Below are 19,308 nucleotides of genomic sequence, written 5' to 3'. Positions count from 1 at the left end.
TTCAGGTGGGAAATATTCCCTGTACTCAATATTTTAAAGCTTAAAACAAAAACAACAACAAACAACAAAACGCCCTTGCTATAATGCTCAAAACTATCCCCAAACTCCTGGGCTTGCAGCAAATTTTCCTGCCTCAGCCTCCAAGTAGGGACTACAGACATGCATCACCACACACCTGGCTTACACTGCTGTTTATTCAATGAGAAGTCTGATGTAAAAATATAAAAGAATTTTATTTTAATATAAATTCTAAAACATTAGTTTTTTCAAAAAGTAACTTGACAGATCAACGATTACATACATATATGCCATATATACACACATATATATGTACATATATACCAAATAGATTAGGTAGACATACTGATCAATGTCTACAGGTGAAATACATGATAGTTGTTAAACTGTTTCTATAATCCATGATGCATAAATGGGAAATGTTTCAGCAGACCTACCCTCTCCAGACTTACCTCTCAGGTAGTGTGGCATGCTGTCATTGATATAGATCACTATGGAATGTAAATATCTAAGCCTCTTTCTTGGGTCCCTTCCTGCTTTGCATGTTTCATTAGTTCTCTTTCCAACCCACCTTAAGACTCCAGTAATTAGTCTGTTGTGAGCAAGACCAGGATGATGAAAACAGGGTGCGGAAATCTGCATAGCTCTAAGCACACAAGAAACATCTCCAGTCATATTCTCAATCTGATGCCTCCTTTGCTTTCTAATAGCTACCTAATTATACCTAAGATAGTGTGGAGATAATAAAATACACTGGAGAGAAAAATCAGCACTATGGATGATTAATATTCACCTTGGTCCTGAAGGCTTCCTCTTATCCACCAGTGTGCACATAATTAAATTCCTTACTGTAACTCCATATAACGCATAATAGAGCACCCAGATATATTCTGTAGTAAGCACCATGTAATTTCCAAGGAGAATGTGTTAGAGGAAGGCAGAGAAGGAAGAAAAATCAAGAAAACATGACAATTTACACAAATAAAATGCTCTTATGAAATACTTTTAAATGGATAAATTCAATTTTAAGTGAAATTTTGTCGCATAACCAATACTATCTTAATAATTGTTTTAGTGTTCATCAAAGGTATAATGTATACCTCTGGAAAAGGAAATTAATTTCTTTGCCTATGAAACTGTCATTGAATACCAGGCTGAATTTGCCAAAAGGACACATTGCTCTAGGGAATCAGGAAATGAAGTCTTCTAACTCATTACTTCCGCTATCACATACATTCATTTAAGACTTTACCTTGACCTAGTGGCCAAGCTCCCTTTTCTGTACATGCTAGTAAAAAGCAATTAGGGAAACAAAAGATCTGATTCGGCATGGGTGAGTTTAACTCACATGCTGTAAGAACTCTCCCAGGCATCTGATGTCGTCTTAATTTGTGTTTTATAGTCTGCCCCCAGAGAATATAGTAAAATTCAAATTATTCTTCCTGCTCTGCTCTCTAAACAAAAACCTGTGTTTTTTTTTTTTAACAAAGAACTGTGGCAGTCCACTTCACAATACACCTCTAACAAATGAAGAACCATTGTTACAAACTCATATCTTTAAAAAATGGATGCAACAAAGCCTCTTCTGCTGTGATTCTTGAAGCTGGATTCAGATCTAGGAGTTTATCGAGCAGGTCATAGGCTTCGTCGGGGACTTCATCCCAGCCTTCTGAATTGGTCGTATACTCGCCAAAACGACTCCTGTGTCCATTATGGTCCCCTTTACATAAGAAATTCTCTGACTGCTGCATTTGAGACGCGTGTTTCAGATACAAAGCCTTATGGTCTGTCTTCTCTGAAAAAGCCGGGTTGGGAGAAGCATGCCCTTGTGTATCACTTGCTAATGTGGAAGTGTTAGAAGGCAGACCTCTGAGTCTCTCACAGAGTTTCCTTAAGTCTTGTGCTGGGACCTCTTTGCTACAAAGTATCGATTTGCCTATCAGAGAAAGAAAAAACAAATACTTTATCACTTAAACATATCCAACACATCTCACTTAAACATATTTAAAGCATCTCTTCTGAGAAGCATGCCAGCTCAGCCATATGTCTTATGCATGTATTTACTGAGTATGGGATAAAAAGTATCACCTGGTATTTTCAAGTTGTATTTGAATTATACCAGGTGAAGGCCAAACCATAAAGTAGGAGCTAGTAAGTGGAAAGCAGTAGTTAAGCTATGCCAGGCACTCACCTGACTGCCAACTTCTTCAGCTTCTTTTTTTATCTTCTCTGTGATGTTACACCAGCCGCAGTTTCCATCCTCCACCCCCTCCAAGTTTCTGTGCAAGGGGAGCCCTGACTTTGCCTGGAGGATCCACACCTGTGTGTGCTCAAGGCACCCGCTGACATGCCTCACTATTTAGCTTAAGAATCATGTCAGAGAGAACTAATCTTAAGTTTCTGTCATAACTTACAAAAAGTTCCTTTGCTATCCTATGTCATAGCTGATAAAAATAGATGTTAGACAGTAAATTCTTTTGACTATAAAGCTGTCTTATTTCTTTCAGGTCCCCAGACCTATACATTGGCACATATGAGGTGCTCGGTTAATGTATTACACTAGATAAAAAACAATTTGAGCATCTCTTCTTAAGATGTTCTTCCTGACCAACCTATCCTACAGGGATGAGCCCCCCCTTCAATCCCTTTGTCTTCCTAATACCATTCATCTTTGATAATATTTTCTTCTCCTCATGAGAACTTAAACTCTTTGAAAGTGGACTCACTATAGTATCTGACATAGATAAAACTCCATTAATGTTCCTGAATGAATTAGTTTGCAAATTGAATTTGTTTTTAAAATTAAAATACCTTGAAGATAACTGCCCATCAGCTTTTTGTCAGACACAGGAAAATATAGTTAAATTTTCATTAAGGATACAATAGATGTTGTAATTATGTACTATTTGTGCCTTTTATTTCCTTATTAAACAGCAAGGTGATCTAAACAATGAATTGTGCAACATTTAGCTCCATTCCTGAGTATACAAACTGTCAACCAGCAATCTAGATAATAAGAAGTTTCCCTTGACATACACTGGTACAAGTACTGTACAGTTGTACTACTTCTAAAGCAGGATAATGGAGCAGGACAGACAAGGAGACAGCAAAGAAAATGCATCTCCGTAAGCTAAGTTTGAGAGGCTACAGAATGCCAAGGCTTTTTTACTTTAAAAGCTATCATTCCCATTTTCTTTAGGATGATCTAGTCAGAGAAGACTAGTCATACAGTTTTATTTCTTAACTTGCAAGCTTACTCTGAGGTCATGACAATTAACAGCATATAGTATGTCTAAATTATTTGTATATGACCAAAGAGAGGGTATGTTTAAAATCTTTACAGAAAACAATCTAAACATTCTGTTAAATGTTGTCCCAGCCTATTACGAGTTCAGGAATTGATTCTAGCACAAGCTTTTCTTTTGAACTGACTCAATACAAAACCATGGGCCAGAGGCCAAGGACAGTAAGACAGGTTATAATACAAGAGTAGCTCTCACTGAAAATCTCAGGTGTCTTCACAGAGTTGTATATGTTAAACTTTTGAATCTTTTCTACTCAGCTCAAAGTTAGAGTAACATCTGACTGAAATCACTACAGAACTTACCCTAAGATTTCTTGCCTGCTCTCATGGGACTTGCCCTGGAGTATTTCTGTGTCAGATGTTGCAGTTGCCCTCATGACTACTTTGGCTACCAATGGTGGAAATTCAAGCAATTCAACAACATGTTTTGAAGATGGCTGAATAAAACTTCATGCTCATCAACTTCTCTAAGAGATGGATTTTTCTCTAACAGAGGATAAGCATTTATTATGATGCAATATCCAAAAATTAAGACAACAACAATCTTACTTTCCATTCAGTCACTTTTCCCTGTGTGTATAATATGATCCTATTATCCTCAATAAAAGCTTCTTACGATAAGTAAAATACAGGTACATTGTGAACTTACTGCTGCAGATAAGTATTTTTTTTTAAATTTTTTGTGGGGGACTTCTCAGACTTTCCCATCAATCACCCCAGAGTCTCTCATGTGGATTAAACTATGACCCTGGTGGCTAATAAGGAGCAATCATGTTTGCAGTAGTTCTTAGCTAGAAGTAGTTCTTGTTAAAACAACTCCCCGAAAACAAACAAATATATCATCAGCTAAGAAGCCTGGAGCCTTTCTAACTATCATATTTTTCCGAATCACATTTTCGAGGGACAGATGGGGAGGAAATCTTGAAATCTGTCAGGTAATTCTACTGTGCACCCCTGGGTAAGACCTGCTGTTCCTGGGATGGGCCCAGGGAAGCCCAGTTTCTCTAAGGTTAACCATCCATAGGGATGCTCCACATTGCCAGCTGACTCTCCTCACACCCAATCCATGCAAGGTATCAGCTATGATTGTGCTTATATGATAAACACCGAGGCGGCAAGCTGTGTTCAGGTTGTTTTTTTAATAACCGTAAAATTATGCTTGAAGTACTGGGTACTAGTACTCTATGCTTGAATAAGATTAAAGGGTGACATGTTTAGAGAAGAATAATGAATTATTTTCTTACGTGAAAGCATTTTCAGGCAATTTTAAAGTTTCCTTACAGAATTTTATGAACACTGAGTATGCTTATTTGTAAAGAGAATTTTGTTATGATCAAGTAAGCAGTTTGTAGGAGATAATCAAAGACATCTGTTTTATTCTATAATATAAAAATGCTTACCAAAAGCTTTAGCAGCCTGGATTGTTTCCCTGGATCCTCGAATTGTCATAATTTGAGCCAAAGCAGTTAAATCATCGCTTGCTTTATAAAATGGATAGCGTCCACTAAGCAAAGAAAGGAATATGACACCTGCAGACCATATGTCAATTGCTGCAACAGAAAACAAATTTTTAAAGTATGTCCAAAATGTCATCATGTAAATAAATAGTTCTAGGTTTTTATTTTGCATTACAATCATTCAGGAAGGCTTTAAATTGAGGCTCAGCCTCAATTACTGAGATTTTGATTGAATAATTCTGGAGTAGAGTTTTGGTTTTGCTAGGCAGAAACTCTACTGCTGAGCTACACCATCAACCCCATTTTTTTTTTAAACCATTTTTGAGATAGGATGTTGCATCAGAACACACGTCTATTTTAGGCTTCCCATCACTGCTGGGATGGCAGGTATGAGTCATGGCATCCAGCTTACCTTCATGTAATGGTGGCTAGCCTGGAACCACCCACCCACCATCCTCTCAACTATAGATACCAACAGAGCTCAGGGTGAACATGATGACTTGTTAGGTGATGGCCCTGGGTTTGACTCCAACACCACAAAAATAAACACAACCAAACAAAAGACAAAACAAAACAGATGGGCTCAGCTTTCTGTTAAATTTTTCCTGTCCTAATTTAATTTTTTAATTAATTTAATTTAAAATTTAATTAAATTAAAAACTGTCCTAGGTTATTACTCAATATTCCACTGGCTGCTGATCTGAGTTCTGTACCTTTGCCTACTTCTATGATCTAAGTGCTGAGGTTCCTTTCCTCAGAGTCCCAATCTCTGCCCTGTTTACTCTCCCCTGATTGTTCCACCCATTTTACAGCTGTAACCTAGTGCTTATATAATAATGATACTCAATTGTGTTCCCAGCCCAGCTCCTTCCCTGAGCTACAGACTTATGTGGATGTATCTATTCAGATGTGCCACAAATATCTCAAACCATTTATGCTACCAATCCAATTTTACCTTTCCCTGTAAAACAGATACATCTTTATTCACCTTGGTATACAACCAAGTCCTTCAATCTAGGAATCTTGTAGTAAACATCCTGAAAGCCCTTTTCCCTTACCACCTCGGACTCAAATTTGATATCCAATTGCCTACCAAACTCTGCCTTTCCAATTCTTTACCTCCCTTCATTCCTGTTGCCGATGCCCTTGTTTATGGTTTCCTCATCTCCCACTTAAATCAATATAGGCCACACCCTCCAAAATCTACCCTTTGTGTACACCTGCCAGAATGATCTATATATAGAATATAAATTGCCTTGAAAAGTTTCTTTCCTTTCTTTCTATATACACAGTCTAAGCTGTTTGAGAAATGTGATCTGACCTTGTGTACCTCTTTCTAGGTTAATGTCTAAACAGCTCTTGACTTCCATCTTTCAGTTTCCTCTATGGCTAGAATATACTCTTTCTTCATTCTCAGCTCATAATCAATACATCCTCAACTGTGATTTAGTCCTATCTCAGAGGTCATCTCTTCCAGAAATGTTCTTTCATAACTGCTTTGGATTAAGTATATATATATATATATATATATATATATATATATATATATATATATATATATGTGCATGTGTGTGTATATACATATGTATACATGCACACATATATTACTACAGTTTAACATCATATTCAACAGACTATTTTACAATTATTTGAGAATGTATCTTAACTAGAAAGTGAGCAGATGCCTCATCATTAGCAAAGACAAAACAAAAATGAATGACTGCATTTCATCAAAGCCCATAACCCAAGTGCATAAAAGGACTAATCTGTCATTCAACAAGATGTCTCCAAGAGACCAGCTCCATCACAACTTTTTACGTCATAGACGTCATCTTTCTTTTTCAAAAACATGTTCTCTCTCTCTCTCCTCTCTCTCTCTCTCTCTGAACCCAGGGCCTTGCAAATGTTACACAAGTGCTCTAGTACTTGAATCAGACCCCTACTCCCTTTGTGCTTAATTTTGCGAAGATTCTTGCTAACCATTGAATTGATAATCTCATCTCCACTTCCTAAATAGCTGGGATTACAGTCATGCACTAACATACTTGGCACAAAAAAATAATTGTATCACATACAATGGTGTCTACACTACAGAAAACTTTTTGAGGTATTAAGTAAACAAATGGAAGTGCAACAATTCTAAGGTTAGCAAATCTATTACATGTTATTTTCCCCTCCACAAGGTGATAATGACAAAATTACTGGTAAAGTCACCTTGTAAACAAGATAAGCAAAATATATTGTTTAAAAAGAAAAAAGGAACATTAAGCAGAAATGTTCATAAATAACATTATCTTAAAATTGGGAATACCACATGGCCAAAGCTTCTTAGTTCATTGATCATAAATAGATAAAGATCACAAAATGGAATAAATCCATCTGAATTGGGTGCTGCATTTCTAGTGGAACATACCTGTAGTTTGATTGGGGCACTTAGTCAAGACCTCTGGTGCTCTGAATCCTGGTGTTCCTGCTCTAGGGGCTACCTGCTGACGCCTTAGGATAAGAAAACAAGATTTCTCTTGTTGTATTAAAGCTTATTATTTAAGTCCAAAACAAGAAATTCTTATCAATTTAGTGCTTTGTTTGGCTTTTACCTCAATAAAAATGATAAAGCAATTTGATAAATATCCTAGATTTTGCCTCTAATAATTTTTCTCCCATTTTAGTTCCAGAAAGGTTTTCAGATAATTTCCAAGTACAAAAAGAGATAGTAGATGATAAAAGCCATAACAGAAAAACAGAGGGAGAATGATGCAAGTGAGTGGCACTGATCAAGATGAATTGCACTTATAAGCTGACATGCTGATATGCAACAACTTTACAGCAACCTGAAGATAATTTTGCAATGAATTAAAGAAGACCCACAAAATGGCAGTATAAAAATTAATTTGTTTGGAGGTAATGAATTATTAATGCACTTATTCACTTATATATTTGAGTTAATCAGAAAATGTTTGATCAAAGCATCCTGAAGGAAAGGAAAAAGTCCATGAGGCAAAGAGAGGGGTAAGGAAGGGACTTGTAATATTCTGGTTATTGATTCTACACAGACAAAAATGAAAACAGAACAGATTTTATATCACCAGCAAAATGTGTTCATTCTAGGCTTGTCAAGACGCTGTTCTCTGCCACCCCCATATTATCTGCACATGAGAGCACATGTGTTTTCCAACAAGCCACATACGTGTGTGTTAAACAATGTATGACAACAGTTCTCATTTGCTCTTTGAGGCATTATTAAAAGAATCAGTGTCCATGCAGTTCACAATCTATGCTTCCTTCCTTTCACTCATTCAACTGCCCACAAAATCAACATAACCTTGAATCTTGTCTGGCGGCACTGTGGGACTTTACTGACCACTGAGACACATTCGTTACCTTGAGAGGCAAACACTGCAGACTCTATCTGTGGCATAGCAGTCACAAGTCGAGTGGGCTGAGTCAGAACTGGCAGTTTTCTTTATCACACCACCACTCATCACTTTCGTAGAATTGGGCTTCTTTTTTGTTGCTAACTTTCTCGATACTACATCCACAGTCTTTGAGTGTTTTATAAGCTATAAAAAGAAAAGTCAGATTTTCCTATTTTTATGACTTCTAATGTGATGCCTTCAAATGCTAGCATGGCAAAAAGGAACAGCAGAAGAATAACTTTTCAAAGTTCTGAATGTGCTTTGGAATGTAAATAAAAAGAGCTGCCCATTGAAATGTTTGAGGTCTTTTGGAGGTTTTCTGTCAAGTAACCCATTAAAATTTACTAACTAGTTTTGGTAAATATTTGATTTAAACCTTATTTAAAACTGTTCTTGATAGACTATAAAATTATAAGTTACGGTACAGTGTCTAACTCCATTTCAGAGCTGTAAATGGCACAGTTTCATTGGTTAAAGTCAGACTTCCAACTTGTTATTCAAGCTACTGGCTGTTGTAAGGTATCATAAGTCAGTTTAAAATCTAACAGTGAAGACAGTTTTGTTAACATTACAAATGTCTTCATTCCATCAACTATATGCCAGAACTGCTGGGCACTGAGAGCTCACACTCTAGTAATGATATTGATTCTAGCAATGTCTCTATGTTCCTACAGGGCAAGAATAGCAACAGCTAATCAAAAATGATCGAAAAAAATTCAGGAAAAAAAAAACTGGAAGAAATAAAAATGTTGCCTAAATGCTCAAAGCAGTAATACCTCTTAGCAAAGCCAAACTTTAGTTAATAATGCTAAGCTAGTCATTCCTAAATTCCCTTCTGTGTACGACCGACTGGCCATTGCACTAGGAAGCTACATTACTTACTTTCATTGCAGGGCTCTCATGTGAAATGGAGCTGTGAATATTGAAATTTCTTTCTCCAAACACAGAGCGCTGGACAGAAAGGCCTACAGATCCTTCCTATAATACCAACAAAAACAAGGAAAGTAAGGATTATATCTGTATACACTTTCTGCCAGCTGTACTCTGACGGTTTGGAAAGAGTTAAAAGTGAAATGAAACAAAAAACATTCAAGACATTCCCAGGTACCAAAACTAAGGAGAAAAGAGTCTAGATGGAATTCATAGCAGCCATACAATGTTACTGTCATCCACAAATATATATCTGTATAAAATTAAAAAACTACCTGTACAGACATTATGTTTTGCTGTGCTGCTAAAATGGAGATAGACACTTTAGAATTTTTCCTCTATAGCTAATGTTTTCTTTTAAAAAGGATAATCAATCTGAACTTTATAACATGCAGGGAATTTTTAGCCTATTTCTTTCTCTTTTTTTTTGGGGGGGGGTCCAGTCGTGGTTCCTGAACTCTGGGCCTGGGAACTGTTCCTCAGCTCTTCAGCTCAAGGCTAGTGCTCTACCACTTGAGCCACAGCACCACTTACGACTTTTTCCTTTTTGCTTATGTGGTGCTGAGGAATCAAACCCAGGGCCTCATGCATGCAAGGCAAGCGCTCTACCACTGAGCCACCTTCCCAGCCCTAGCCTATTCCAGTTTTATCTTAGAATGTAATATCTTACTATATAATGACAGAGATATTACAAACAGGTAAAGTAAAAAATTTCACTTTTTAAATAGTAAAAAGCCTGGTGCTGTTAACTCATGCCTGTAATCCCAGATACTCAGAAGGCTGAGATTTGAAGATTGCAGTTTGACCCCAGCTGGGGCAGGAAAGTCTGTGAGACTCTTAGCTCCAATTAAACAGGAAGTGGCGCAGTTAACTTTGAGCAAAAGAGCCCAGGGACAGCGCCCAGGCCTTGAGGTCAAGCCCCATAACCAACCAAAAAAGAAAAAGAAATAGTAAAAAAAAAAAATTGTACAAATTTTAATGGAAACCTAATCAACTGAATATATACAACAAATACAACAAAAAAAGAAAAAAAGGAAATCTTTCTAAATGCAATATTATCCCAACTTTTTTTTTTGGTGCTGGTCCCGGGATTTAAACTCAGGGATTGGGCACTATCTTTGGGCTTTTTGGCTCAAGGCAGGTCCTTGAGGAACAGCTCCATTTCTGACTTTCTGCTGGTTAATTGGAGACAAGAGTCTCATAGACTTTCCTGCCTAGGTTGGCTTTGAACCACAGTCCTCAGATCTCAGCATCCTGAGTAAGTAGCTAGGATTACAGGTATGAGTCAACAGCATCCAGTTCTATCTCAGAATTTTTATCTCCTTCTGCTGGATGAGTATCTTTCTAAAACAGTGCTAGAATTAAAAAATATATATATAAAAGGTAGAACCTTTCCATCTTTTCCTTGCTTAGTCTGAATGTGCTCCTTTGCACAGGGTCTTTTGGCAGACTTTGTGGCGGCCTGTGGATCCACACCCTTAGGCGCTGAACCACCCAATGCAGTCTTGTTTCCAGTGATTCCACGGCATTTGTTCAGTGAACAGCTTTCCTGCTGTGCTTCAGACTGAACACATTTGAGGAGGTCTATTTTTGTATCATTAGTTCCTTGGGCCAAACCGAAGTCTACCAAAGCATACCTATGAAATAAAATTGTTATTACTTCCTTGTAAGAATGAAAACTTAGTAACATTGAAAGTCTCAGATTATATTCATAGAAACTGGAATTCTTAACAATTTATATTGTTTCTTTAAAAAAAACAAAATGAATTTCCCAGACAAAGTAAGGACTTGAAAGCTAAGACTGAAAAATAAGGAAATATGTATCCCTTAACCAATTAACCAAGCATGCTTTTTCTTCTCCTGTTTTTTTTTTTTTTTACCCTATCATGGCTTGTGCTGACAAGAAGGCAAAAGAGGAATGCATAATAAAGCAAAATCCTTTGTGTTCGATAATGGCAGAGATCAAAGTATAGCAGATAAGTTCTAATTATACAAGGGGAAAGAAATTAAAAAGTCAAAAGTATAAAAGCCAAAGAAAAAAACCATATTCTTAATATAGTTAGTATGATCTATTTGTATAATTAACTTAAATATTATTTTCTGTTTATAACACTTCTGTGTATATGTGTATAAATACATATAATCAGCATAAAAATATAAACAGAAAATTGCTGTCCAAACCTCTCATTTATTGGTACAAAAAATGAAGCACTTGCAAGAACACTTGCAAGATCAAAAAGGACAGATTCTAAATCACTTTTAGCTTAGTAACGCATCAGTTAAACCATGGTTTGAAATCTATGTAAGGCTATACATTGCTTTACTAATATAATTTTCCTCATTGCATTTTCTTTCCCCAGGGACAAAATTTTAATTGGAAATCATCTGTGTATAGCTGCTACAATATGTCCTCCATCTAAGAGATAGATTCTATAGCAGATTCTACTAAGAGTAAATGACTTCTGGAATCGCCATACTTACTTTTTCAGATGTCTATTATATAAAAAATTGCTGGGCTTCACATCACGGTGAACAATACCAAACTGGTGAATGCGCTTCAGGGCTTTTAACAAGTTAAACATATATTCCCGAACTTCTTGAAAGGAAAGAGAATTCAAAATGTCCTAAAATCCAATAACGAGTGAGGTTACAATATTGTTTCCAATTAAACGTTTAGCCAGTAAACATTCAAGAAATACTAAAAACTTACCAAAAAGGACTCATGTTCCAGATATGGCATTGCAATAACCACGTGATCATTTTTCCTAAAGCAGTATTTAACTCCCATTACGTTGTCTTGCCCCCTAGTGGAACAATGTGCAAAGAACTTTACAAGAAAGGTCACATTAACTAAATACAATTTTATGCCTTGTTAAAAAAAAAAAAAAGGGTAATTTGGCTATGCATACCTATTGCTAGAAACCTGGCTTACATATCATACTGGACAGCAGAAATGCTTAATTGTAGAAAAGAGAAAACAAAATAGCACCAGATTATCATAATTAAAATGAGATAATTATAGTATTTTGTTTGGGGGGGGATTAGCTTTAGGGCTTTAATTCAGCACCTATGTTCTGTCCTTGGGCTTTTTTTTTTGACTCAAGGATAAGAGTTCTACCACTTGAGCCACAGCTCTACTTCCAGCTTTCCGCTGATTAACTGGAGAGAGGAGTCTCTTCGACTTTCCTGACCAGGCTGGCTTTCAACTGGGATCCTAGGATCTCAGCCTCTTGAGTAGCTAGGATTACAGGTGTGAACTTACCAGTATCTAGTGATAACTATAGTTTTAATTGAGGGATGTGGCAGAATAAGAAGGAAAGGAAAACACAAAAAGGATTGAACTAAAAAGACTTCGTAGCAGATGTTAACAGTAATACCAAAAAACGGGTGACATTTATTGACTATTGAAGCTCTTTATTTATTGTATTGAAACTCTAAGGCAGGACTTCTTATGTATTAACAAACTCATTTAATCTTTACAAGTACATAAAGAGGAAGGTGCTATTATTCTATCATACCCCTTTTATTTTTGCAGATGGGGAAGTTGAGACAAGACAGTTCCCCATGGTTACTAAAATGGTTAAGTCTTGGAGACATGATTAGAATGCAGGCAGTCTGGTCAAGATCTATGTTCCTCACCACTGTGCAGTATGATTTGCAGTGTATGTGTTTGATTGAGAACAATGTTACTATCAACAATCTAGCCAAGAAGCACCTAAAACCAAGATCTCATAATTTTAATAGAGACACCAAAATAAGTTGGAAGTCAAGGTGTAGAAAGAAATAATAGCTAATGTAAAAATGAACAGAGAAAAGAGAAAACTGGGCCTGGGAAAACAAGTCTGAAGCCGGAACCAAGGAAGTGACAACAAAAGAAGGCCTGATAAAGGAAGAGGAGATCCACATGAAAATCAAAGCGAGTAAGGACTAAGGGAAGACTTACTTGGACAATGAGAAACTAACTGGTATTTCCAGAGTAATTTAAATAGAAAGGCAGAGACAAAATAGGAGGTGAGGAAGGAAAATAGGATACAGTGGAGCAGAACACAAAGACCACTTGCCTAACTGTGCTGCAGTATTAAGGTTTAAACTCATGCTTGCTGGGCAGGAACTCTACACCTGAGCCATACCCTCATGCCATTACGAATGTACAATCTGCAATTGTAGTACAAGGTACCAATATGCAATTAGTCTGTGTCGATTTTTTAAAAGTCCATTGTGTCAAAATGATGCCTACAGTCTTGGCTGACTTTAAAGTTTAGCAGAGAAGCAAGCAGTACCACACTGAATGAAAGGGAGGTGTGGAGGTAAGAATAGCATGTGTAGATAATTTCTTAAAATCTTGCTGTGAAAGGGTGGGCGAGGAAGGAGAATTCAGGAAGGGTAAAACACACATCTATATGCTGACAGGATCCACCTACCGGAGCAAAAGCAAGGAGAAAGATTCGCCAAATGATTCTATGATTCTCAATGAAATATGAGACACAGCTTAAATAGCCATAGCAGCATGTGAAGTTCCTCACACTGAGAGAAATTTACACTGTGGAAGCTAAGCTTGGTAAAGATGCCCCCCAAAAAAGTGGTACAAGAAAAGAGGAATCATGCTGGGCCTCAAGGTGGATCTCCCCCACCCCCACTCTCAGAATCCACAGCAATCTCACTGACCAGTCAAAGTTCGGCGAAGTCCTAGCAAACTGCAGACAACTGACTGAAAAACATTCAGTTCTCACACACTGTCTTTACTCCTGTGAAGCACCTAGGTTAACATACTGTAAGTGAGACACAGACAATTCAATTAAGATAAATCTAAATGACCTACCCAGCCACTGTTAGACATTGGAGTTCAGCTGCAATTCTGACAGGATGACTTGTGGGAATTAAGTGTTTTAGAGCAATCTCCTCTTCAGGTCCTTCTTGTGACTGGGCAGTGGCCAAATAAACAGAGCTGAAAGTGCCTGCAAGACAATTGATAAGATTTTTGATATACAGCTTTAAAAAATGTCAATGAAATAACAGGAAATGCTAATAAAACATTTTAAACTGATTGGCAAATGGTTTTAATGAGCTAACAGATAAAAAAGGAATGTTCATCTTACTGTAATATGTTCATGGCTTATACTTTTTCCCAGGGGGGGAAAAGAAAAGCTGTTATAACTAGCAGTAAATAGTATTATGGTCTGAGTATTTTTAAGTGTATTGTTTTAAGAAATAATTATGAAAATCAAAATTATGTTTTTATTTAAAAAAAAACACACATTGTAAAGCTAATCATGTAAACCCCAAATTACCTTCTCCAATTTTGTCCTTAATTTTGAACACACTGCTAAGCTGTGGTACAGCTTCATAAAGCTTCTCAATATCTTTTTTAACTCCTATGAAAGAAACAAGAATTTATAGTTACAATCAATGAGAGATATTTTACAGTTTTTCTTTTTTTTTTTTTTTGAGATAGCATCTCACTATGGAGCACAGGCTGACCATGAAATCCCAAACCTCCAGCACTTCATTCCCCAGTGCTGGGATTACAGGTGTGCATCTTCACACCTGGCTACAGTTGCTAAGTTTAAATGAAATAAGATCTAACATATAAATATAAACAATGTCTTCACAAATTTTAATATTATATGAATAACCATAAGCCCATCCATAGCTATAACTTACATACATGTATTTTAACTAGAAAAATACAAAAATCTCAGAATTACATAGACCAAATTTCTACTTCACTGGAACTACGCAGTAATATATTGTTTTTACATATTTGGCCTTTTTTTAAAAGCTGGACATGGCAGTACATGCCTGTAGTCCCTACTCAGAGACTGCTCAGGAGGCTGAGGCAAGAACACCTGAGCCCAAGGGTTTGAGGCCAGACTGAACAACAGAGTAAAAAGACAAAATAAAATAAATTTTAAAAAACAACAAAAAAAAACAAATTTAAGCTGCAATCACCAGATGGTATAACAAAGACACAATAAAATGTTCCTGAAAACGACTTCCTTGCCAGTGATACAAAATCTTACAGGCTTAGGAAAGTTTCATGTGTAGGGCTAAGTATGACTGCATATGTGGGCTAAGTATGACTGCATATGTTTAAATTCCCAGCTATGCTAAAGGTCAAGGTAGGAGGATTGTAGTTTGAGGCTACTATGGTCGAAAAAGTTGGCAAAAGTATCTAAAAAAAAAACAAAAACAAAAAAGGACCAGAAGGAAGTAGTTGGAATGGTAGATAGCTTGCCAGGCAGCCCCAAGATCTGGAGTTCAAAACTCAGTACAATTCCTCCCTCACAAAGTTAATTTTTATGTATTAAATATTCACAGTACATCCCCAGAGGAGCTGTTAGATATATCCTATTGTCTTTGTTTATGGGTTTGTTGTTTTGTTTGTTTTGGTGCTGGTTACTGGAGCTTGAATTTATCCTTAGCTTTTTTCTCTCAATGCTGGTGTTTTGACATTTGAGTCACACTTCCATTTCTCAGACTTATCTTGTTAAAGCATTTTATTAGTTCATTGTCTATAACACCAGCTAATCAGGAGGCTGAATCTCAGTCAGAAGCAAGCCTGGGCAGAAAAGTCCTGAGATTCCATGTCTAATTAACCAGCAAGCAATAGGGTGGGAGGCATGGTTCACATGGTAAAGAGCATCAGCTGAGCAAGCAAGACCAACAGTGAGGTCAAGTTCAGATACAGTACCACTAAATCATGTACTGAATATTTACCGAATATACTTTACAAAACATTTCAGGCTTATATCATGCTTGGAAATGTCATAATGAAATTCTCCCTCACCCTTCTATTTCTAATATATGTTAATAATAGTAATAATAAACAGTTCATGCTTGTAATTCTAGCTGCTCAAGAGGCTGAGATGCAGTGGACTGAGGTTCAAAGTGAGCCTGGATAGAAGAGTATGAAAAAAAGCAGGACTGGAGGCATGATTTAAGGGATAGCCAAGTAAGCATGAGGCCTTAAGTTCAAATCCTAGTAACAAAAAGTTTTAAAAATGTGTCCCAAATACCTCTGACTGATATAAGTTCTTCATGGAAATAAAACAGGTGGAAGAAATAACAAAAGCTAACAAACAAATGGATACAAAATGAACCAAATAAGAATTTTCAGACTTTATTGCAGTACTGAAGTATCAGCTATCTGTTATCATAATGCTACTCTGCCCAATAACACTTTCAGACAGTTTCAAACCCTTTCACACATATTCTCTTTTCAGATCTTTTCCCTCTTTTATAGCACTTGGCTAAAGTCTTGTGGTGTTCCTATAAAGTCCACTTCATAAATGAAGGGTCAAAGGATATTTTGGATTATCACATTTGTTTAGGGTAAATATGGAAAAGCAGCTTCGGTTACTCTCTGGGGAAAAAGAACATAAGGAACTGGCACACACACGCACACACACAAACTGTGCCAGAAGTAGGAATGAAGGTACACATGTGAATGTGCCTTCAAACACTTCTGCAGTAACACGTGGAGCTACGGTGTTTTACCACTGCTACACACATTTCACTCTTTTTTTTTTTGCCAGTCAATTCTGCTTTTGAATAAAGCAATGATCCCTCTAACTTGAACTTCTTAAACCAAGCTCAGTGCAGTGCGATGAGGAAATCAGGCCTGGAAAGAGGAATTCCTTTTTTGGACATCAACAAAATTGTGGGGTTTTTTTTTAGCCAATCACTAATGTGGGACCTTAACAACTCCACGTGAAATTGGTAACACTGGATTACAACTCTCCTGAAATGCAATCGGGTCCTAAAACCAGGTCTTAGGCATCTCCATACATTTGTAAGATGCTCCTACAGAAACACACAGCTCAATAGAAAATACAGACAGGATGCCCGTGTACCTCTCGAGCTGGGCATCAAACACATACCTGAAAGTTTATAACTCTGTGCGTGCTTTTTTACCGCGTCATCAGCCTGAACGGGGTCAGGCTGGGGAGAGAAGGCCATGGGCTCGCCCGTCCTGATCCCCAAAGTCTCCTCCATCACAGAACCACCGGCATGCCCGATGTCAGCAGCTGAGGAGTCGGGTCCTCCGAGGGAGCAAAGCAGCTGTGAAAACCGAACAGTAGTAAAGACACAGCTGAATGACGGAGCTAAACACCCCGACACCTTGGAATAACTCAACTGAGCACTCCGCAGTGCCTTTGCTTCTCCCAGGGCAAAAAAAAAAAAGAATCGCACGAGGTTGCCCAAATCCCCGAGGGAAGGGAAACAGAGGCCATTCCTAAGAAACTGCATTTGCTAACTTCACTACCTAGAGAAGCCGGGAAAGTGCCAAGGGAGGAGACGCCGCGGCCACCGGGGACCCGCCAGGGCCGGAGACCCCGGGGAGGGACGGCGGGAGAGGCGGGGCGCGGACGGGGGCTGGGTCTGAAGAAAATCGCCGGGGAGGCGGGCCCTTCATCCTCGGAAAGCAAACGCCCCGCAGCTCCTCCCCGGCCCCGCGCGCGCCGCAGCGTCCCCCCAGAGTGCGCGGGCTGACGAGCGGGGAGCACCAGCCCCGGGCGCCGCAGAGCCCGGACTCCCGGGCCAAGCGGAGGCGCAGTGCGCACGCGCGAGGCTTTCCCGCCACGAGCCTGGGAATCTGAAGTGGAACATAGGGGAGAAGGGAAGAGCCGCGCTGCGAGCGAACCTAAGCCACCCTGCACAATTCTTTCCCACACCCTCACACTCCCGCAACAGGAACAGACAGAAACTCACGATTTAGGGGAGTACGCTCCCCGCCGCGCCCCTAGACGTCCGGGCGGTCGCCCCCGCCAGCTCCAGCCCCTGGCAAACCGGCCTTATCGCGCCTGCGCAGTACTTCCGCCTCCCGCCCTTCGGAGTACGCAAGCGTGCTGCGAAGCCCTTGACGCGGCCGGCTAGCTAGAGTACGCATGCGCAGATTGCTTCTCGTGCGGTGGTGGTTAAGGCGAGTTCGTGGGTCAGTCGTGAAGTAGTAATACCTGGAGCCGCGCAAACTGGGATTGCACCAAACAATATTGCCTGTTTGGGTGTGAAAAGGTCAAATAACCCTGACTCCAAACCAGTGCTCAGGCAAATATCAGTTATTTTACTTAATCTACTTTCTCCCCAGGCAGTTAAGTAGCAGCATCCCCTCCTCTGGGCTCCATTTGCACCTTATGCACATCTCTGTCCCAGCTGAGGATATCCCAGGCACCCAGACACCCATCTACAGCTCAGCAGCCTCTCTGGGTGACTGGCATGAGCTGTACACGCTCAGAACACTACTGGAGAACACTGGCTCTTGTTCATGCCTGGACTTGAAACACATCATTTAATTCGTAGTAGGTATTTTGTTCCCTTTCCCCTATGATCATAATCTAATACTTGCTATAAAGAAGGAAAAGAAAGTAGAAGAAATAGGACTTAAAAAGATGATAATGCTGCATTACTCTTCAGACTCCTGCCTAGCTTTTTCTGTTCAGATGGGGTCTCATGAACTTTTTTGCTTGGGCTGGCCTAACTCTGATTCTCCAGATTTCAGCTTCTGAGTAGCAACTACAGGTGTGAGCCACTTGTACCAGGCATATCTACCCCCCCTCTCCCTTCCTCCATCCCTTCCTCCTTCCCTCCCTCCCTCCCTTCCTTCCTTCCTTCTTTCCTTCCCTCCTTCTTTCCTTCCTTCCTTCCTCCTTTTTCTTTGCCCATCGTGGGGCTTGAACTTGTCCTAGGTGATGTTCCTGGGCTTTTTCTACTCAATGCTAGCACTCTATACTTGAGCCACAACTCTACTTCCAGCTTTTTGGTACTCAATTGGAGATAAGAGACTCACCAACTTTCCTGCCCCAGCTGGCTTTGAACTGAAACTTCAGATTTCAGCCTCTTGAATAGCTAGGATTACAGGCCTGAGCCACAGGCACTCTGCATCTAATCCTTCTTAATAATTCAAATTCTTTGTTGTTACTAATAATTCTAATACATTCTTTTACCCCTCACTACCTGAAAAGGACAGTACTGGAAGCTATAAATGATGTCACATCTTAACAAAGCTGGAAGTTACATCTATTTTTAAGACCAGAGTTACTGCCTCAAAATACCCCCTTCTGCTCATCTCTCTAGAAGGGTAACTGTAATTCTCAAAGAATATATTCCAGGGAACTAAAGTGAACCTCTTGCCTTCTAGACTCTCTCAGAGTTAAGAATATAGAGCTTGCTGGATAGTGGCTCA

General features: G+C 38.8%; 1 protein-coding gene across 2 annotated transcripts; it reads right to left on the bottom strand.

Annotated features, from left to right (window-relative positions):
• Nucleotides 1-266: 266 nt before the first annotated feature.
• On the bottom strand, nt 267-17,917 carry Cdc7 (cell division cycle 7). 2 transcript variants are annotated; one of them, XM_013018372.1, is made up of 12 exons: nt 17,838-17,917; nt 17,006-17,186; nt 14,414-14,497; nt 13,945-14,080; nt 11,836-11,929; nt 11,607-11,749; nt 10,516-10,762; nt 9,078-9,173; nt 8,161-8,339; nt 7,193-7,275; nt 4,723-4,872; nt 267-1,954 (listed from the first exon to the last, which is right to left on the bottom strand). In XM_013018372.1, the coding sequence occupies exons 2-12, from the start codon at nt 17,118-17,120 to the stop codon at nt 1,560-1,562; spliced, it is 1,722 nt and encodes a 573-aa protein (XP_012873826.1). In that variant the 5' UTR covers nt 17,121-17,186; nt 17,838-17,917; the 3' UTR covers nt 267-1,559. The 2 variants fall into 2 exon arrangements, with proteins under 2 accessions (XP_012873826.1, XP_012873827.1); XM_013018373.1 differs by lacking the exon at nt 9,078-9,173.
• Between the last annotated feature and the right edge of the window lie 1,391 nt (nt 17,918-19,308).

The sequence above is a fragment of the Dipodomys ordii genome, unplaced genomic scaffold, assembly GCF_000151885.1.
Source record: "Dipodomys ordii isolate 6190 unplaced genomic scaffold, Dord_2.0 Scaffold39, whole genome shotgun sequence".
Classification (NCBI taxonomy): Eukaryota; Metazoa; Chordata; class Mammalia; order Rodentia; family Heteromyidae; genus Dipodomys; species Dipodomys ordii.
The sequence above is the reverse complement of the archived record's forward strand: the minus strand, read 5'-3'. Positions and strand labels throughout refer to the sequence as shown.

Coding starts and splice junctions, on each gene's coding strand:
- Cdc7 (XM_013018372.1), bottom strand. CDS start 17,120: ATGGAGGAGACTTTGGGGATCAGGACGGGCGAGCCCATGGCCTTCTCT. Junction 14,081..14,413: donor TAAGGACAAAATTGGAGAAG/GTAATTTGGGGT, acceptor ATTGTCTTGCAG/GCACTTTCAGCTCTGTTTAT. Junction 11,750..11,835: donor TGGAACATGAGTCCTTTTTG/GTAAGTTTTTAG, acceptor ATTGGATTTTAG/GACATTTTGAATTCTCTTTC.